The 22,890-nt window shown below is 36.8% G+C and overlaps 1 protein-coding gene and 1 pseudogene across 1 annotated transcript; both read right to left on the reverse strand.

Moving 5' to 3' along the window:
- Positions 1-4,107: 4,107 nt before the first annotated feature.
- Positions 4,108-5,082, reverse strand: OR11H12 (olfactory receptor family 11 subfamily H member 12). The gene has a single exon (XM_001504632.5). It carries the CDS (start codon positions 5,053-5,055, stop codon positions 4,108-4,110), a length of 948 nt encoding a protein of 315 aa, XP_001504682.5. The 5' UTR covers positions 5,056-5,082.
- OR11G29P (olfactory receptor family 11 subfamily G member 29, pseudogene) lies at positions 18,733-19,719 on the reverse strand (annotated as a pseudogene).

A 22,890-nucleotide genomic window follows, 5' to 3' on the forward strand; every position in this document is an offset into this window, starting at 1 on the left:
CTTCACTCAAGTGGGTGAAATATGTAGTATCTGAATTATTTAATAAAAAATAATTATTATTTCTTCCAATTCTGGATTTCTGGCTTCTTTCAAGGTAGTTGAATGGTTGCTTTTTTTTTTTTGTAAAGGCTCTGTTTTTATTAAGATGATTTAAACTATATATCTTGATAGATAAATGTCATGTGTTCTTTAAAAGAGGTGGACATTTCAAATAGATTGCTAAAAAGAAACAGAAATAGTAAAGGGTAGGTGTTCAAAGCATAATAATTGAAACTCTGTTTTCACGAAAATTAGTTCTTGTACTAGTGGTAAGCAGGGGGCTTAGGTGAGATATAGAAACATGTAGATGGGAAGCCCCTGTGGAAAATTTTCCTGTTTGGGAAGATACATTGGAGTTTCATTCACAATTGTGTGATATGTCTCTCTATTTCATCTCCTCTTTCTGTTCCAAACATCTCGAACAAAATCTGCAAAGCCAGAATTTGCTGCCAAGAACCTCTATTTCCTTTAGAGAAAGGGCTGATTCTGAGTGAAATAGAAGCACTAGGGAGCCAAATTTACTCCTCTCCACAAAGTGACCCCCATGGAAAAGTATTTGAGAAGCTCTGGAAAGACATATATTATAAGATTACCAAAGACAGTAGCATTGTCCTTTCCTAACATGTAAACTAGAGGGAAAGCTTAGATAAGCAATATGTCTAGGAGAATTGCTGTAACTTATATATCCTTTCTAAATATTAGTTTTTAAACTCATTCTTCATAAATTAAATGAGATATACATGTTTATCATGGAAAAATTGGGAAATAAACATATGTTAACATAAAAGAGGGAAAAAAGAATCTAAATTACCCATAATACCATTATTGTATATTTAAATAAGCTTATATAATAATTGTGTTTCATGATCTGCCTTTTTCACTCAGTAACACATTTTACCTATTAAATATTTTTTACATAAATTTTCCCATAATTTATGTAGTTATTTTCTGAAAACAGCAGAAAAGAAATCTCTTATAAGTGTATCTCCTTCATGCATTTCTCCTCTATAATAGTCATTTCTGAAGTAAGTCCAGCTTTTTGACCTGGATTGTCGTATAGTTATGAAGGTAATTGCGTAGGTCATAGATGTAATTTCCAGGAGTGAAAATATGGCACAACAGAATTCTCGGTGATATCGAAGTAAGCAGAAGAGGTTCCTTCACTTACTTAAGTGGCCTTGGACAACATACTTGGCTTCTTTGGGTCTCATCTATGAAATAAGTACGAGAATATCTACCCTAACTATGTCACAGAATTTGTGTGGAAGGACTGAAAGACTATATCAAAGTGTTTGGTAAATGATAAAGAGCTTTACAAAAGAAATATGATAATAATATTAACTGAAATCAATTATATACATACTTCGTATAAAATCCTATTCTGATTAACCTCATTTATTACTCACAGCCACTCTGTGACAAAAGTATCATCATTAGCTGTATTTTATAGATTGGGTTGTCATGAGTAGTAAATAAAGTGACAAATGTAAAGGACTTAGAACAGTGCCTGGCACAAAACAGGGGGCTCAAAATGTTCATTATTATTCCTTTTAATGTTGTCAATAAGAGAAAACCCCATAGTGGTGAATTTGCATCTAAACTTGTTAAAATAATAAATTCACTTTCTCTTTTCTTGTAATATTCTTTTCCTGTGTGCCCCATGACCTTATCTTTACTGAAATCTTGAATGTACATAATATTTGGTTTTATAAGTTTTTACTTTAATATTGGTTTTACTTTGGAGGGAGTTAGTTGTAATTGAGGGAGGTTCAATGTTTGGTCAGTTTACCAAGGGTTTCAAGGCAGCTAATAACAAAATGACTCATATCTTAAAGTAGAAAATGCTGACTCTCTCTTTTCATTTCCCCTGAGGAAACCACTAACCAGCACACTTATTGTTATATATCATCTTGCTGTGTTCTTTTGTAAGTTCAAATGCTCAAAAAAAAGAACACTATCTCCCTATTGCCATCCCTAACATTCTTTCTCTCATTCTCTCTCTCTTTAGGATAGCGTTTGGCTTTGAAAAAATATTGTATATGTTGTAGTGGTATGTCAAATAATTTAATACTATGTAAAGGGTTGTGAACCAATCATAGTGTTTGGGGTTGTAAGAAGAGATCATTGAAAATCTAGTTGCTGCACAAACATATTAACTGAGTAACCCAAGGTAGGAAATGCTGACTTTATGGTGGAAATATTTTCATCCTTAACTACCTGTTCTTCTTCAGCTCTTTGCTTATCTGATCTCAGGAAACTTAAAAGTCGTGCACCCTGGGAAAGGGGATAGAGTTAGAAAACATCCTCAATGGACTAGATTAGTGAGAGAAGATATGGCAGAATTCTGATCAGCGAGATTTACTAAGGAGCTTGACAGTGTCTCACATCCAAGGAACAAATAGTTGTCCTGCCTGGAATGTCCATTTCAAAACTCACAAAAGCATTTCTCTCCTTTGGACTGAGTAATCCATATCTTTCCTGGGAAATTGTTCTAAGATAAAAACCCTAAAGGCAAAAGGGCAAAAGGGGTGATTAGGCTCACATGTGAGGGGATGGACTTTGAATTAGCTTTTGGGTGGTGAACATGATGTAATCTACACAGAATTGGAAATATTTTACGATGTACATCTGAAAGCTATATAATGTTATAATCCAATGTTACTGCAATTGAAAAAAAAAACATAAAGGGAAAATTGTTACGTGCATATGGTATTCTTCCATCCTAGATTTTCTGGGGCAGTTTTTTTTGGGTTAGGTGATGAATCCTAACTTAGGCTTGCAAAATATCTTTATGGAACATATTTATGAAGATTTTCTAGAGATATTAAGTTTTACAGTAAAATAATGGAAATAACTATAATGTCCAACAAAAGGATTGGTAACGGATGGAAGAAGGGTCTGAATCCCCGAGTACTTATTCTGCAAGTGGTCAATATTGGGTAGTGGTGGCATTCATTTTTCCCCTAATTCCCCTTCTGAAAATTCCCTTTCTTATATCCTTCACAAGTCAACTTCAAGCTACTTGGAAGGATAATCCTCTTTCTAGGAAGACATTCATCTCACTACATAAAAATTTTCATTCCATACCATATTAGTTGAATGAATATTATAGTTCCAAAAATACAATAATTATAAAAACTTTCTATAATATAGGAACAAGCTGATGTTATGTTAAATAAAGCACACATATAAATGAAAATAGTTGTGTTTCAATGATTAAATCCTAGGTGTTTTTCTTTAAAAATTTTCCTTAATGTTATTTTAACATTGTTTCAGCAACAAATAACAACCATTATTTATTTTTTGAAATTAAGTAATTTATCTCCAGGTATACCATTTCCCTCTCCAGTCAGTAGGAGGAAATGTTCTATTATCTAAAATCCAATTAGCTTACCCATGAAGTTTTTGGTAACATTTCATTTAGGTTAAAATATTAGTACTCAGAATACTATAGTTCTGAATATTTTGATTGTTGGTGTTATATACAGAATTAAAATCTGCCTTTTAAAGGCTTAGAAAGGGGAATGTATAAAGAAAACAAGCATAGGCCTGGATATCATTAGGCTAGCATACTATTATTGTCCCATAGAAATTTTGGATAATTACTCCTAAGGTTTTATTTACCAGGAGTGACCATATCACCAAAATAATAAAGTCAAACATGAAAAGAATCACAACCAGAAAAGAGTACATTTCCTTCTGTTATTTACAACCAACTAACTAAACAAACAAAATGGTACTATTATAATCTTATTCATCCCAGGACTATTAACCTAAATTATCAAATAGAACACAAGAACTTTTATCATAGAAGAATCACAGGACTATCCCCAAAACCCCCAATTTGTACATTCCTTAGTTAATATACGGTCTAAGTGCCAAAGAAGAACCCAACAACTGCATTTATCTATATAATCCAGCCACTTTATGATTCAAAATGGCCCCATAGATGCTTAATTTCATAGGCTGATAAAGTCAATTTCACTAGTCCCATATTTGAAGATTTGGATAACTATATAATTCTGATTGCTTTTTGTTAGCCTGTACTAACCTGATAATGGAGGGATCCTAGATTGTGTTGAAACTCCCCAGAAGTTTCCTTAGGGCTGCCTTTATTTCCTTATTCCGGAGGCTATAGATGAGGGGATTGAAGAAAGGAGTCACCATAGCATAGAACAAAGTTGCGACTTTCTGTATCCCAGCAGAATGGCCGAGTCCTGGGCTCACATACATGACCATTAGAGAGCCATAGAACAGTGATACCACAGCCAAATGAGACCCACAGGTAGAGAAGGCCTTATGTCTCCCAGTGGCTGAAGGCATACGCAACACAGCTAATAGAACAAGAGTATAGGACCCAAGAATGAAGAGGAAGTTACCAAAGATGACTAATGAGCTTAGAGTGTAGCAAAGCAATTGGATTCTTGGGGCAGAAACACACAACAATGCAAATAGTGGCCCTGGGTCACACACAACATGGTCAATAATATTTGGACCACAGAAGGACATCTGAGAGATGAGAACAATGGGGATCAGGAACCACAGACATCCACAAACCCAGCAGATAATGACCAGTTTGGTACAGAGATGCCCAGTCATGATATTAGGGTAGTGCAAGGGACGGCAGATAGCAAGGTACCGATCAAAGGCCATGACGGCCAAAAGGAAGCATTCAGATGTTCCCAAAGAGAAAAAGAAATAAAACTGGAGGAAGCATCCAGCAAAGGAGATGGTCTTTTCATCTGAGAGGAAGTTGACCAACATCTTGGGGACTGTAGAAGAGACATACCAGATCTCTAGAAAGGAGAAATTCCCCAGGAATATGTACATGGGGATGTGGAGTCGCCGGTCACACCATAGAGCACAAACAATGGCTCCATTCCCTGTTATAGTCAGAGCATATGTTGTGGTGAAGAGTGAGAAGAGGAGGATCAGAATCTTCCACTCACAAGAAAACCCTAGGAGTAAAAATTGTCTTACAAAAGCAAAGCTGGAATCTGGCTCAGAGACATTCATTGGGTCAGTAACCTGCAAAGTCAAGAGACATATTATCATCAGTTAGAACTAGTTTCAGATGTGCTCCTTTTTCAGCATGGAAAGGCAATGAGCATGGAGTCACTTTTCAAAAGAATCATCAGAGAGAGAGAGTGGGAAGAGAATGTAGTCTACTTCTTGGCTATTTACTCTGAGTTTTGGGCATAGCAGGTGGCTGGCTGCACAGAAATAAACTTTTGCCTTCTTCTAGATGTCTCTCTTCCTATGTAACTATGATACAACTAGATAAAGTTAATCTCATTTGTAAGCTTGCTATTTTGTGGCAGGGATGATCTATGATAGTGTGGGGACCTGGATTTGGCCACCCCAAGGTATGTCTCTTTGGCATGATGATTATTTGAGGCTAGTTACTTTGCAGACAGGAAAGAAACTGAAAAGTAGAATTTACTTACCCTTTGTAAGAGACATTTACATTGTAAAGGAACTCTCCATCTGTAAAGATATCTCCCTGTCTGTACCAGGAAGAAGGGGAGATGACCTTATCTCTAGAAACTCTTAATCAATGGGGAAGGCAAGGACTTAAATCTGCATTTGTTTATTGTGCTTGTCTGGTAACCTCCTGTAACTGACTTCCCTCCCCCTCCCAACATTGGTATTTCCTTAAGGATTAAGCAACTTTCCCTAGGCTGGGAACTGATTGCAGCGCTCACCTGTGACCACTCAGCTGGAGACAACAGACCAGCCATCCTGCTGTGTTCACTGAGACAGCAGACCTACCTGCTGTTTCATCAATTGCTGTGCCAACAGAGCAGTCTGGGGACTATTGTAAAAGGGGCATTTCAATCCTATGTGAAACATCCTCTCTGGGGGTATATAACCACTCTGTGCACCCCACTTCTTCGGTGCCCTTTCTTCCTTCGGGAAGAAAGGCCCTGGGCCATGGTCCCCATAAAGCTTTGTTTAATTTTCTGTTGCTATTCTGTCTCATGTGAATTTAATTCGTTCTCCGGCCAGACGAACCCACTTTGGATAGAGGAAATGTCTTCCTCCCCTACAACACATTCTGGATAGCATATAACACAAAAGTTAACACTTAATAAGTCTACTAGTTTCCTATCCTAAACCCATCTTACAGTGCAATAGACTCAGTAAAGAAGATTTTAATTTTACTATTTACAATTCACTTAAATATATTACTTAACATATCATTCAAATATGAAAAAGAAGTAGACATATTTTACAGCAACTTGGTAGTAATTATTTTAAAGCCATTATCTTTTCATTATTGTTGCTATTACTGTTAGTTTGAGCATCATAAAAATGTAATACCAAATGTTACTTACCAACACTGACTTTTAATATTGCAAATGTTGGAATGTCTTCAACAGAAAACAGTGGCTTTAACTTTTCCCTTAATTTTTCATCTGTACAGAAGTTTCCAAAGTAACAGCTAGGTATAGGACTTTACTTTTTGCAGCCTTTTTAAATAAAATTTTGAGATTGACTTGTATTATATGCGTGTTTAGAATTAAACATTTCCACTAGAAGATAGAAGTCAAATTCTTTCTTCTGTCATAATAAAACTTCTTTCATTCCGCAGTCTCATGGAAAAGACGTCAGTGATCCAAGTTTCCTGAATTTGTGTGTGTGTGTGTGTGTGTCTAATCTCCAGGGGTGTGAGTCCTAAAAGTTGTGAGGGCTTACATTTTGGGCACAACACAAAATTTTCAAAAGGAATTATTTTCCAATCTATTCTGCACACCAGTGCTCTGAGAAGTCCTTTAGAATGGTTTGATAGAAGCTATCTTTGTGTTTCTTTTAGTAATATTATCTTTTTTAAATGCTCCAAACCAGGAACATTAATAAGTCAACATTAATAAATTATGCACTGAAAGGGAATTGACACAGAGGTGTCATGACCCTGTGCAGTGCTGAAAAGATAAAGCTATTATAGTTTTGACAATGGTCGAATCTCTAAAGGATGTGTTTGATAAACCATATACTCTGTCTCCAGCTGGATAAAGGGTTTTATTGCTCTACAAAAATTAAAAATGGACTTTCACTACGACATGTTCTCCTGGGAGTTGGCCTCTATATCATTAGGAAAGTCCTTCCCCTCCAAGCCAATGGATCTCTAAGAAGTTAATGATTACGTATTCTCTGAGGAATCAGTAAAGAGAAGTAACAACTTCTCTGAGACACTATTATTTACAAATAGCTTGCCTGACTGGAATATGGATTCCAAAAAGCTTCCAGAAAACAGTTTGAGGAACAATAAGACACAGTGTCTCACTGAAAGTTCTGAGATGAAGTTTAAGAACATTTCTAATGTCTCTGTATATATTGGAGTATACAGAGGTAAAATGCAAAGAGCCCAATTGAGGTACAGCACATCGTATGACACTGACAACAAGAATTTGTAGAATTCAGAAATAACTTTCAGGACAGTGTGGCAGAATTCTTTAGATATGAGAGAACAGAGCAAGAAGTGTCAATATTTAAGCTAATTGACTGAAATACTTCAGAGGCACATGTGGCTTCCCAGTTAATATGAGATAAAGATTTGCTTTCATTGACTAATGTCCCTTCCACTTTAACGTGAGGCATTTGATTTCTACGTAGTATTACCAAAACACTCAGTTTGGAATGAATGCTCACACCGTACAGTGTAAAGTGATTGCGGACATCAAGAAGCTGTGTCCTAGCAACACTCGTCTGTGTGCTACAGACTGCTTCAGGAATATCTAAAAGTAAACTCCTCGCTTTGAAAGACTAAGAGGGAATAAGATTATTTAGACGTTTATTACTTCCTAATCATATGTAGCCGCCCCTGACACAGGAAGGGTTAATAATCACTGGAAAAAGCTTGTCAACAAACTGTGACCCGGAGGTGAGAAGGCCGGTTAGCCAATGACAGGTAAGACCCCCTGGGGGGGGGGGCAACCTAAGCCAGGCGTTGGCCACCCGGGGGCACAGATGGAGAAACGATATCCATATCAGGAGCAGGAGGGACCGTTGCCTAAGAGACCTTGCCTGCTCCGAGATAAAAATATAGAAGCACAGCAATAACATGATAATATCAAAACAGAGGCCAAGGGAGGGCTCCTTGAGAAATCACTAAGAATTCTTGGCATTTGCTAATTACTTCATCCAGAACACCTGTGTGTTTAACAGCTGTAAGCTATGTATATATTGAAATGCTGGTTATAATAAACTCAGAGTGGTCATCAGCCCTCTCCGCATCTATCCTGATGTATACATTGGATTGTGACACCGACATCATAATCCTTTAGTCCCTAGAAACTCCTAAAACATAGCCTTGATCTTATTGTTTGCTCAAAAACCATCAATGGTTTCATTCAAAAATTCTCAAGTTCTCCATAAATTGGGCTCAAATTACTTTTCCTGTCTTATCTTTCCCTACTCCCTTTTACAGGTAAATTGGACAGAATTTCATTCTCTGAATAGCTTTCATTTTCCTGTGCTTATTTCTCTGTGGTCATTTTCTCTATTTGGAATCCTCCTTTCCCCCATCTACACTTGCATGAACTCCATCTATCCTTCAAGATCTAGTTCAAACGATGTTTTTCCATAATGATTTCACTTATTCCCCTAACCAAAGCACCTTTTCCATCTCTGAATTTTATTTAGCCATCTTTGTATCTTTGTTATGATACTTATCTCAAGCTGCTTTACGTTACGCTTATTTGTGTACTTATCTTTTCTCTCCTTTCAGATTGTACGGTCTGTGAAGGCAGAGAACTGATGTTATTGAACTTTGAATTAATCAAGATAATAAAATATGTTGCATTTATTGGTCTTTATTAAGTATTTGTCGAATAAATGACATTCTTCTTTCTTATTTTATGTTTTATTATTTGTAAAATAAACACCTGGTGCAGCAAAGTAAAAAAAAGACCTCCCAGATGCTTGGCAATATTGCATTATATTTACAGATGCTAAAGAAATTCAGAGGAAGGCATAGATCTTTATAGGTCAAAACTCATTATGAGAGACTTCTTAGAAAGCCATTTGAAAACTTGGCTTGAACTGCAATGTGGAACAGTGCTACTCAAATTGTGACCAATGGACCAATGTACTTCTCAAATTGTTACCTGTCAGTGGCAAATACAGAAATTAAGAGTAAACATGACACATTTACAGAGACTAGCTTTATATCTGGTGAATATAATATTTTAAGTATTTATGTTTTTATATTTCATTTTCTAGTTATCAATTTTTATTTTACAAAACTATTAACTGCAATGAGTTGGAGAAAAAAACCGCTAATCCTTCACTTCAGTTAGTTTCAGAAGCAGTGATTTAGAGAACAAGCAGAATTTATACTGAAAGAGGAGGGCAGTCTAAGAGAAACTGTGTGTGGGGAACTTGGGGGGAAAGGGCGGTTAGGCTCTGGTGTGGATCTTGGGGCTGACAGGAGAGGGGACCAAGGCGACAGGAGTGGGTGGGAAGAAAGCCTTAGGATAAGGAAGCTATTTTGGTTGAACCAGAGAATGAAAGAGGAAGAAGCAGGTTCTTCATGTATTCTGGATATCAACCCCTTATCAGATACATGATTTTTAAATATTTTCTCCAGTTCTGTGGGTTGCCTTTTCACTCTGTTAATCGTGTCCTTTGATATACCAAAGTTTTTAATTTTGATAAAGTCCATTTATCTTCTTTTCCTTTTGTTGCCTGAGTTTTTGGTATCATACCCAAGAAATCACTGCTGAATCCAATGTCATGAAGATTTCTCCCTATGTTTCTTCCAAGAGTTTTATAGTTTAGCTCTTATATTTAGGTCTTTGATCTATTTTGAATTAATTTCTTTTATATGGTGTAAGGTAAGGGTTCTACTTCTTTCTTCTGCATGCAGATATCCAGTTTTTCCGGTACCAATTGTTGAAAAAACTGCCCTGTCCTCCATTGAATGGTCTTGCTGCCCTTGCTAAAAATCATTTGACCATACACATGAGAGTTTATTTCTGAAATCTCTAGTCTATTCCATTGCTCTATGTCTGTCTTTACACCAGTTCCACACTGTTTTGATTATGTTTCAAAATCAGGAAGTGTGAAGTCTCCAACTTTGTTGTTTTTCGAAATTGTTTTTGTTATTTGAGGTCCCTTGAGAGTTCATATGCATTTCAGGTTGGATTTTGCTACTTCTGCAAACAATGCTGATAAGATTTTGATAGAGATTGCATTGAGCCCATCCTAAAATGCAACTGATTTTTGTGTTGATCCTGCAACTTTGCTAAATTTTTTTATTAGTAGTAATGGTTTTCTTGTGGAGTCTTTAGGGTTTTTTACATATAATATAATGTCATCATCAACAGAAATCATTTTACTTCTTCTTTTCCAATTTGGATGTCTTTTTTTTCCAATTATTTTATTGAGGCCATAATGGTTTATAACATCTTGTAATTTCAAGTGTACATTACTATTTATTATTTTTTGTATAGACTGCATCATGCTCAACAACAATAGTCTAATTTTTATCCATTAACATATGTATGTGCCCATTTACCCCTTTTACCCACCCCTCAACTCCCTTACCTCTGGTAAGTACTAATCTGTTCTTTTTATCCATCTCTTTCCTTATCTTTATATGAATGAAACCATGCAGTGTTTATCTTTCTCTGTCCGGCTTATTTCACTTAATTCATACCCTCAAGGTCTATCTATGTTCTTGCAAATAGAAGAATTTGGTCTTTTTTATGGCTGAGTAGTATTCCATTATATATATATATATATATATATATATATATATATATATATAGTTCCTCAATTACTTCTTTATCGATTAATCAGTTAATGGGCACTTGGTTGCTTCCACATCTAGGCTATTGTGAATAATGCTACAGTGAAGATAAGGGTGCACAAGTCTCTTTGAATTGCTGATTTTAAGTTCTTTGGATAAATATCTAGTAGTGGGGTACCTGGATCGTATGCTATTTCTATTTTTAATTTTCTGAGAAATATCCATACTGTTTTGCATAGTTGCTGCATGAGTGGCTCCCTTTTCTCCACATCCTCTCCAACATTTGTTACTTTTTGTCTTGGTAATTATAGCCATTCTGACAGGAGTAAGGTCATATCTCATTGTAGTTTGATTTGCATTTCTCTAATAATTAGTGATGTTGAACATCTTTTCATGTGCCTGTTGGCCATCTGTATGTCTTCTTTGGAAAAATGTCTGTTCAAATCCTCTGCCCATATTTGATTGGGTTGTTTGTTTTTTTGTTGTTGAGTTGTATGTGTTCTTTAAATATTTTGGAAATTAACCCCTTGTCAGATATATAATTTGCCAATATTTTCTCCCTGTTGGTGGGTTGTCTTTTTTTTTTTTTTTATTCCTGGTTTCCTTTGCCTTGCAGAAGCAATTTAGTCTGATGTAGTCTAATTTGGATGTCTTTTATTTCCTTTTCTTATGAAAGGAAAATTGTTCTGGCTAGAATTTCCAATACTATGTTTCATAGAAGTGGTGAAAGTGGACATCTTTGTCTTATTCCTGATCTTAAGGGAATAGATTTTAGTCTTTCACCATTGAGTGTGATGTTAGCTGAGTGAATTTCATATGTGGTCTTTATTACGCTTTCCATTCCTAATTTGTTGAGTTTTTTTTTTTTTAATCATGAAAGGGTGTTTGTCAATGATTTATTGATCTATTTTTAAGTTCACCGATTCTTCTATTATCTTCATTCTGCTATTAAGCCCATGCAGTGATTTTTAAAAAATTTTTACTATTATATTTTTCAGTTCTAGATGTCTACTTGGTTCTTTTTTATATTTTCTAAATCTCTGCTGAGATTTTATGTCTTTTCATTCATTATAAGCACATTTTCTTTTTGAACAGAGTTATAATAGATGCTTTAAAGTCTTTATATGATAATTATACCATCTGATGTTGGCCTCTTTTGATTACCCTATGAATGTATGATATTTCCCTGGTTCTTCATATGTCAAATATTTTGGATTTTATCTTTAATATTGCAAATATTGTAGGTAATGTAATGTTATGAAGACTCTGAACTATTTAATTTCCATGAATAGTTAAAAAGCTTTTGCCTTAGTGGTTAGTTAACTTGGCAGACTCAAATTGCAAACTCTTTCTTGCCCGTGGTGGGGGGCACCTCAAATCTTACTTCAATTCTTTTAAATTTAGTTTCAAGCTGCATTGAGTTTGAATGTGTGGTTCAGGGATCAGCTGGAGACTTAGGCAGAGATTTCACATGGATCTTGGGACTCTCCATCTCTTCTGCAGTCTCTTTTCAGGATTTCCTTCTCCTGCTCTGAAGGCTGCAGTTTCTCTGGGGTCTGTCTTCCTGCTCTGAGGTCAGACCTGAAAGACACTTGTTTCCTGTTGGAACCTTAGTTGCTCCATGCTGTCCTGTGACTATAACTTGCTCTCAGGTGAAAGCCTTAAAAATGTGAAACTCACCTGTCTGTCCCTTCTTCCAAGTTTCCTTGAAAATTTGTGGTTGATTTTCTAGGCCTTCATGTAGTGGCTTTTTGGTATTTTTTCCAAAGATTATTGCTGCTATCTGAGATATGGTTGATGTATGAGGAATTTATTTTACACTGGAAGAAAAACTACATAGTTATTTTGTATACAACAGATAGATATAGATTTGGATATAGATATAGACATAGTTATGTTATATACTTGCATATAAGATTCAAACGTAATCAGCATTACCTTTATAAAGAAGCTGGGATAAATAATGAATATATTGCTTACAGAATATCATCTAGAATTCTTTAATAGCCTGACAGAATAGGTAATGTATCACAATGGGTTTGCACAGAATAAACATGAAGTCCTATAATCATGGTAAACAGTACGAGTGTCTGTACACATTCCAGGAATGGAAAATATTACTAAGGAATGCATCCAAAAGACACAAATTTTAATTGATGGCATATTGACTTTGGTTGCCAGCACAAGTGAGATTTCTGGCTTGTGCTAATAATACACTACATTGGTAAAGAGAAATTATAAACTCTGCTCTCCTGTGTACTACTCACAGTTCTGGAATCTTGGTTGAAAAGAAACATTAAAAAACTCTAGCAAAATTAGAGGAAATTATGAAGAGAATGAGACAACTTGAAATATATGGGAATTTTTAAAAAATATATAAAACTAGAGATATTTGATTTTCAGAAGTGACACCTTGAGATTAACAAGACCTCTGACTTAGAATATTTTAAATATTCTTAAGTGGAAAAGAAATTCACTGTTATATATGGCCACAAATGGTGGAACCAAACCCAGTGGAAGGAAGGTCCAAGGAGTGTAACTTCCTATGGAGAAATACTCCCTGGGCCCTGTGGCCTGAGGTCTGCTCCTATATAAATCTCTAATGCCTGGAGAGGCCAGCCTTCTATCTCACTATTATCCTCCGTTCCCATTACCCTGAAGGACTTTCAGTTTCCTGAACATTCTATGTTCTGCCTCGTCTACAGGTTTTTGCACATTCCATATCTCTGCCTAGAACATTCTTCCTCTAATTCTTTATCTTGTCCTTCCTTCTTGTCCCTCTAGTTTCCTCTTGGTGCCACTTACACTGAAAGCCCGGAACAAGTGGCCTATGCATTCATTCTGTGTGACTCATAGCGTTTGTACTTCCCTATCATAACATTTTCCTCATAACACAGAAATTATTTGCTTGTTTCTCTGTGTCACCCACTGGTTGTAAGCTCTATGAGGACAGACTTTAAATACATGACAGAGTTCAGTGCCTGACATCTACTAAAGCCTCCATCAATATTGTTTGAATAGATGATATCAAGACTTCAGAAATGGTTTTTAATAATCTCACCACTCTTCCTTCCTCTGGAGACTCTATATTGACAGAATTATCTTCACAAAGAACAACAGATGCATGGGAAATGGAGTGCCATTTTAAAAAATAGCTGGGCACATGCAAGATTATACTCATTGAAGAAGTTGGTTCAGGCATAGGATAGAAGGGTATTTTTAAATTTTCTCTTGAATCTAAGATGACTAGGTCTATAACTCAGATCTCGTGCTTAAAAACTCATCTAGGTGCAGGCCCAGAGAAGCTGGAATAGAGGAAGGAAGAGTTTCGAGAGGAGAGGCCTGGTTCAGATGGAGCTAGGGAGTGAAGGAGATATGATTGGCCCTTTTAAATCTGCTTTTACACGAAGGAGAAGAAGTGAAATAGAAGAGGTGACAGTCCTTCCATGAGTGGGTAATACCAGAGCTTCTTACCTCACGGGTAAAAGAAGTAAAAGACCAGGAGGAAAACTGGGTCCAGAATTTTAGAGATTACTATCCTACTTCCATAGTAAAGTACGACTACAATGTTTCAGGCTTTGACTAATCAAATTAGTAACTCCTCTTTCTTTGGGAATTAGCCATGAGAGTTTGGGAGAAGGTTGAAGAATATGCAGAGGACACTGAGTAGTCACTGTCTCTTAACAAGCAAACCAAAAAAGTATATTGTGTTATTGATTTACTTGTCCATTTCCTCCATGAATTATTTTTTGTATCTTAGGTCTATTATCTCAGGACCTAGTTGGACATTTCAAACACTTTACAAAGTCTATAAATTGTGTTTAATTAATGAAGGAATGAATTATGTAGAAGTATTTTATTTGGGCAAAAATCAAATAACTTTCAAAACATGTAGTGGGTGACCTCTGAAGAAAGTGACTTTCCCTTCACTGGGGTGAATTCAATAGGTTAGACAATCAATCATTGGGGTGAAGCAATAGATGTATAGCTGAATGGGATTATCTAGAAGTTTCTTTCCATTTTTGAGAACCTGTGACTGGATGACATGTAAATCTTGTTATTTGGTAAAGATGGCTCAACAATGATTATTCGTTATTTGGCAAATGCTATCCTGATTGTGGCCACTGTGCTTAGAAGGAAAAAAATCCAAAACTGTACAGAGAGTTTTTCAATTATAAACATATTTTATGGCTGTGCAAAGGTGCCAAGGGGGGGTGGTTTTGTCTTTGTATGACACCACAAGAACCAGACTGGGTGTGTGGGGCTTTAGGCTTGGAAAGGCCATGTTACTGAAAAGCTATCTACTTCTGGAAGTATCTTAGTCCATTTAGGCTGCTGTAACAAAAATACTACAGACTGGGTGGAATATGAACAAGAGAAATCTTTTTTCACAGTTCTGGAAGCCGGGAAATCCAAGATCAAGGCACTAGCAGATTTAGAGTCTGGTGAGGACCAGCTTCCTGTTCATAGGTGGCTGTCTTATCGCTATCCATCTCACATGGTGGAAGGGGTGAGGGAACACTCTGAAGTCTCCTTTATAAGAGCACTAATCTCATTCATGATGGCTTCATTCTTATCACCCAATCACCCCTCAAAGGTCCCACATCTTAATACCATCCCATCCCACTGGGGATGAGGTTTCAACATATGAATTTTGAGGGAACACATACATTCAGTCTATAGCATGAAGGTTATAAGGATTCCAGGGCAAAAACATTTTCCTTGTTCAAAAATGGTCCTTTCCAGATTTAGCACTCTGATTCACAAATAACAATAGTGAGTTTTTCTTTTGATATGTAACATCATTTCTACAAAGAACATGATACTATTAAATAGAACTGTGGCTTGCCACAGCGAGGAAAGAGTTCAGTTTTGTAGTAACAGGATTATCAGAATGAATGCTGTAGACTGGAGTAGGGGGTGTATAATATTTTGTTGATTTTCACAGTCTAAATGCTATGTAAAAAAGTGCAGACCTAGACACAAATAAGCCTGGTTACGCAACATTCTATAAGGGAGATTCCTTTCCTGGTTTTGTCACTCTGTGTATCAAGATCTTGATGTCAAAAGTTGAGTAAAATACATTTGGATATCTACCAAAAATTGCATTTCTCAACTGGGGTGTGCACACAAGACTGGTCTATAGACATTTTGTTACAAGATTGACATGCTCTAGATCCATCCTTTACCCTCTGAATTAGAATCTCCAGGGACAGGGTTCTGGCATGTCTAGTTTGGAAAAAACCTCCCACTGATTTTGATATATATTCCTAGTTGAGAATCAATGATCTATAGCAATACTTGAAGTGGGGAGGTTAATTAGGAATTTGAAGAAGACAGAGAACAGATTAGCTGTGAAAGACCCACCTATACATCAAAATAAGAAATATAATTATGATCTTAGATACAATGTGTTCAATAAACTGTATGTATTATACAAGAAACTATTTAAAGTGGAAATTTGACATCAAGTTCTAGTTTCTTCTCATGAAATAAGAGGGTATAATAATAACATATAATAATATATTTTGTTCTGGGCTGCATTTATTTATTTATTTTACAATGTCTTAACTATACGAATAATTTTATGCATATCCTATGCTCCTCACATAAGGACAGTGGGTTTTTCTGTGTAGGAAATTCAGTTTTTCCAGTTTTCCATAACTCATGTTAAGATGCTCTTTGTCAGTCATATTGCTGAAAAAGCCTGCTTTTTCTTCAACACGCTAATATTTCCACTTCATGATTCAGGAATGTCTATATTATTGGTATACTCTATACTCTTTCTCTCTCTCTCTTACCTGAGTGTACATTGTTTTGACTAGTTAATTCTTTGTTCTAATGCCCATGTTTTCAGCTACATTCTAGTAATTGGAAATTTTCTTTTGGACAGAAAATTAATTTCCAAAAGAACCTGTACTGAGAACAAATTCCCTGTGGACCAAAGCATGAAATATCATAATAACGAAAATATTTTAGTGTTCCCTCTTTGCTAGGCTCTCTAGTAAGCAAATTAATTCATTTCATCTTCACAACGGCATGATGAAGAAAATTCTATTATTATTTCTACTTTAAATATGAGGTAATGGAGGCATATATGAAGTCATGCAGTTGGTGGAGGCCAGGATTTGAATTCAAGCAGTCTGGTTCTTATCACTACCACATGTTGATTATTAACTACAAAATTATTTGTAATTATCTGCTACCCAATCAATTTAGTAGCCTATGTAGTGAATGATTTTGAGCCTCTTGACCCACCTCTGATTTTAATTGCAGAGTTGGTGGGCAGTCCTTGGGGGGCTCAGAATCAGTCTGTTGGCAACCTGCCCACCTCAAGCCATGTCCATGTGTCTTTCTGCTTTCTTCCTAGGGACTTCTCTGAAGTCACAGTGGCTGGCTTGGTGCACTAGGCAATGCATTTTGGAAACATGAGGCATTAAGAGCCCCATGTACAACCATGGTTAGATGATATGCCGTAGCCCCATGCCATTCAGACGGACAATTCTCAGACGTTCCCATGGAATCCTCGTTGATTACAGTAGCTTCTTCTCATTCCTCATTCCTAACTCCTAAAATCACTTCCTGATAAACTACCTGCACCAGTCCTTGCCTCAGTTTCTTCTTTTGGGACAACCTCCTTTAAATCTGTTGGAAATGAATAATTTTAAACAACTTGTTACAAAAGGATTTATTACCTGATAGTTAAATTCACTCACTTTCACAGTAGAGAGATCGGTATTTTAAATTATTCACTTAATGCCAAAACTAGAAGTCTGTATATTTGGGCAATGTAAAATATTAAGGTCATAAGAGCTGAAAGGCAGGGTTTATATTTGAAGTGGGAGAAGAGTAATTGTGAAAGAGGATGTGTGAAATCAGACCATTTGAAACTTCAGCAACAGATGTATTCTTGGGTGTAGCAACTTTAGGAAAATGTACATATATAAGTTGAGGATTTGGAAGTTGAACTATCCATACTTGTGTATCTCTTGGAAAGTCTTCATGTATCCCAGAGGTATAAAAACCCAGTTTGAAGACTAATTCTCTAGAACACTGTGTGCACACACACACCCCAAACCCAAACCAAAACAAACAAAACTAAACACAGGGTATTTGGGGTATAAATGGAAGAAATATAATCTATGCTCCAAGGAAAGTTGAGAAGGAGATCTGTTCTAAAAGGGCTTTGCCAAAAGTAATAGGAGGGGACTTTCATGGGGGAGTCTGCAATTTCTTTTAATTCTGATAAAGAACATGAAAATACAGAATTCACGAACATTCATTTTCAATGAATAATTATTGCATACTTTCTATGTGCTAAAAATTGTTTTAGCACTTTTATACCCATTATCTCACTAAAACCTCACACAAATTGTTCTCTAGGGTAGGAATTACCATTCTAATTTTAGTTGAAATTTACTGACATGCTAAATTCCCATAGTTGATTAATGGAAGAATCAATTTCTTATCCAGATACCTGATTTAAAGTCCCATATCCTTACAAAGATATCACAAGATTGAAAAAGAAATCTAGCTAAAAGTTGAACAGAAATACAAGGCTCCCCCCCACCACAAAATACACTTCTCTAGTACTTTGTTGACTGATGTTTTCCCTAACACTAATCCCTATCTGCCACAACCCTAGACTAAATTAGTGTGTTTTTCCTTTGTGTTTCTGTGACAAATTGTACATATATTGATTAAAACATTTATTGCATTTTATGGTGATTATTTCCTTACCTGCTTTTCTCCCCTACTAGACTGTTATTTAAGGAAAGAGACTGTGTCTGAATTATCTTCATAATTATCTTCATAATCCAGTATCAAGCACAGTGTCTAACATGGAGGAGGCAATCTGACTATTTATTGAATGAATAACTTTACAAATGAGTGAAGGTAAAAGGGTGGCCATTTCACCCATAAGACACTAAAGTAGATTATTCCACACTCCTCCTGGGCCTGCTGACAAAGACTTTTACAGAAATTTTAAACTTTTCCGGAACTTTCCAGAGAGCATTTTTCATTTCCTTATTCCTGAGACTGTAAATCAAGGGGTTGAAGAGTGGAGTCACCATTGCGTAGAATAAGGTCATGATCTTTGGCATCAAGGTAGAGTGGCTGGATCCTGGGCTCACATGCATCACCATTATGGTGCCATAGAATAGCAGCACCACAGCCAAATGGGACCCACAGGTTGAAAAGGCTTTATGCCGACTGGCTGCCACAGGCAACCGAAGCACAGTAAGTAGAACCAGGGCGTAGGAGATGAGGATGAAAAGGAAGCTAAGGAGGATGATGAGGGAGCTTAGGGTGTAGCTGGCAAGCTTGGATATGGGGGCAGGAGCACACGAAAGGGTCAGCAATGGGCCCGAGTCACATACAAAGTGGTCAATTGCATTAGGGCCACAGAAAGGTAGTTGGGAGATGAGAATAACGGGCACTAGATACCAGAGAAAGCCACAAACCCAACAGGAAATCACTAGGTTGAAACAACTTTGTCCAGTCATAATTGTGGCATAATGCAGAGGATGACAGATGGCAAAGTATCGATCAAAGGCCATTGCTGAGAGAAAGAAGCACTCAGTGGAGCCCATGGAAAAGAAAAAATATAACTGCAGGAAACAACCAGTGAAAGAGATGGCCTTGGTCTCTGAGAGGAAATTGACCAACATGTTTGGGACAGTGGAGTTGACATACCAGATCTCTAAAAATGCGAAGTTCCCCAGCAGGAAGTACATGGGGGTATGGAGATGCTGGTTCCAACACACAGCACAGATAATGGCTCCGTTTCCCATAAGAGTCAGGAAGTAGATGACAGAGAACAATATAAACAGGACGACCTGAATCTTCTTGCTGCAGGGAAAACCCAGAAGGATGAATTCACTCACTGACTCAGAATGGGATCCTGATCCAGAGATGTTCATTTAGTCTGTAAGCTGTGATGCAATGAGACATTATCACCATGAGACCAAATCCAAACTGAGCATAACATATAAGGCCCTTCATGAGCTGGTCTTTATCTACATATTTAACCTCATCTCTTTCCCTGTGTCCCCTTAAGTCCTGTGCCCCAGTAAGAATAGTTGCACTTCCACCAAATGACATGCTAGTCTCCTGTTCTCTCTATCTAAGATGTCTGTTGCTTCCTCCTTCCTTCCTTCTTTCTTTTTCTATTTTCTTATCCTTTCTGGATCCCTTCAATTCTCTTTCTCATTCTTTTTACTTATTTATTGACTCACTTTTTCCCTCCTGCATAATGCACCTGCAATGTACACTGTTCAGTGATTGCTTCCCTCATTAGGTGTTGCTGGACTCCACCATCATGTACTAAGCCTTTGTTCCGCCATAGCATCCAAAGTATGTGTGTGTAAATTTACTGTACTATGTCCTATCATAACTGGTCACTTTTCTATCTCTTTACCAGTCTGTGAGCTTCGTGAAAGCAGAGGTTGTATTTTTCATCTTTATACTGCTAATGCCTAGCATGGTGCAGTCTACTTCAGAAGCATGCCAACATATTTGCTGAATCAATACGAAACAAAAACATCACTATTTTTTAAGCTAGAAGGAATAAGAAGTAACATTCTAAAAGCTACAGTATTTTTCTACATTAAAGAATTAACACCTTATTATTCATATTATGGATTTTTTTTTTGTCTTCATTTACCTACTAGACTATAAACCTCTGGCAATAGAGGACAAATGTTAATCATCTTGGATTGTTTTTAGTATCTAATATGCTATCTTTTAGGCAACATGTACTTTGTAATTGCTTGAATAAATCATTATTTGTGTCTCCAGTTGACTCTTAATTCAGTTAACTTTTTACCTGGAAGCCTTAATCATTCCACATATGCAAGGAAATAACCATTCCATCAGACCTTGAAGCTGGGAGGGGAGTGGAGGGGGTATATGAGAGCAAGGGCATGCCAAAAGAGGAGGTGGTAGGCCAATATGGTATGAGATTAGAGTAGCCAAATGTACCTGTTTGCTTAGGACTGTTCCAATTTTAGCTTTGAAAGTCTTGTGATTCAGGAAACCTCTCAGCTCTGGGGAAACAGGGACGGTTGGTCACCCTATATGAGATCCTGAGGTTGACCCAGCATACCTCAAAACTGCACATTCACTGGTCCCCTGGGTCCTATTGAAGTCCTTTCCTTTCTCTCAGTTGTCCAAAGAGAGAAAGAAAAGGGCCTCAATATGACCCATGAGCGTATTGAGAGGTCACATGAAAGTCCTGAGAAGACACTTTGGAACAACAGCAAGCGGGTGCACAAACTACGTTCCAAGAACTGCTTGATGCCCTGTACAGCTGAGTATGAAAATCGTCCACCGAGGCCACACCCTGGATGTATAAGCAGTGTGGAAATACATGGCCAGGGTCCTAGGGTGTGTAGATGTACCTTTAATACTCTTTTTTCCTTCAGGACTGAATTACTCAGTAATTGCAGCACTTTTGGACTCCAAAGGTTTCCTTTGAGGAACCCTGCTTTTTGCTTGCTGCTCTTGAGTCTCCTCTAGGCCACTGCTACTTTAATTCAAATTTCTCTAAAGGTATTATTAGAAGAAAAAGACTCCATTAAGTCCTTGGAAAGGGGAAACAACTGGAGAAAGCAGCCAGTGAGATAGATTGACTTGGCATTTAAGAAGAAATAGGGGCTGGTATTCTGATCCAAATTGAGTTGATTATTTTCCAAATCATTTAATGATCTATTTCTGATGATCAATCCAATAAAGAAAATATATAGCAACCTGGGGAAAACAAAGACCTAAAATAGTTTAACTTGGTTTCCTTACTTAAGGTAAAGACACACTGTATTTCGCTTTTCCCAAGGAGCCTTCTGTATTGGTATAAGTACATTTGTGTCCAGCACTTCCTTCAGAACTCTGAATTTCTCCCTGCCAATAACTTGGTTTGGCCGGGTTTCCTGCCTGGGTCTGCTTCTCTCAGCTTGCAATGATATCATGGAATCTATTTCATTAGTTAAAAGTGTTACTGTAATTTTCCCAGCTCTGGCTACGTATGAGTTAAGAAATTATATATCCATGGAAGTAAAAACAAAACAGGAAGAGCTAGCATTTTTGTAGTTTTAAAATGCATCTATGAAACATCAAACAAACTAATTTTCTTTTCCTAATTCCATAACCTACTAGGACTTCCTCATGGATGGTAATTGTTTATTGTAGCTTTTGTCTTCAATTCTGTGTCTCTCTGGAACCCTGTAAGGATGTGTAGATACAGCTCCTAAAATGGAACCAGGGAAGCAATACTTTTAATCTTGTTTAACATTATCTTCCATAGGTTATTAGTCATAATTGAACCCTTATTTTCAAAAGAGAGTACAATGTAACCTATTAGAGCTGTGAATAAGATAGAAAAATTAATGTGCTAGAAAACAAACTAATCTATACTTACCTTAATGACAAACATTGCAACTTTGCCCAGAATTGTAGCTATTTGAACTTTGTCCTTCAGATCTTTTACCAAGAACAGCAACAAAAAAATTAGGATTATTTCTAATTCTAGAGACAAAAGACTGGGGACATGATGTGATTTTTGCTTACCTGGGAGCTATGCCAGGGAGGAACCAGACCAGCTGTGTCCTTTCTTCTTAGCCTCAGTCTCAAGTGTTGATTCCCAGGACTCACGGAACAACCACCCCGCTTTTGTACAATTAACTTGGCAATGACTGCCAGGAGCCTCATCAAGGGAGATGTCTGACAGATGACGTAGATGAGACTTTGGGAGTAGTTTCTAATTTTTAATTTGGAAGAAATGATTCAAGTACCAGGTATATAAAAAATTTAATTGAGAAATGGAGTTCTGGAGAGTACTCTCTTCTCTATTTTTGGTCAGTTTCTCCATAGATTTGGCCCCTTGTGTACTTAAAAAAGTGATTTCTCATTTCAGTAGTCCTTTGGGCAGGTTAGTCTCTCAGGCTAGCATCCACCTTTGCTTTCTGTGATTAGATGCCTTCAGGAGAGGAGCTAGGAAACGTAAGTAGTTATGTGAAATGAATATATGGCTTTGTCTCCTTAACTCAAAGCTAATTATGACTTATCCTTTATTTTGTAAAACCAAATTTCCTCTAGGG

The sequence above is a fragment of the Equus caballus genome, chromosome 1, assembly GCF_041296265.1.
Source record: "Equus caballus isolate H_3958 breed thoroughbred chromosome 1, TB-T2T, whole genome shotgun sequence".
Lineage (NCBI taxonomy): Eukaryota > Metazoa > Chordata > Mammalia > Perissodactyla > Equidae > Equus > Equus caballus.

Excerpts from the sequence above, each read along its gene's own strand:
- OR11H12 (XM_001504632.5), bottom strand. The coding sequence starts at position 5,055 with ATGAATGTCTCTGAGCCAGATTCCAGCTTTGCTTTTGTAAGACAATTT.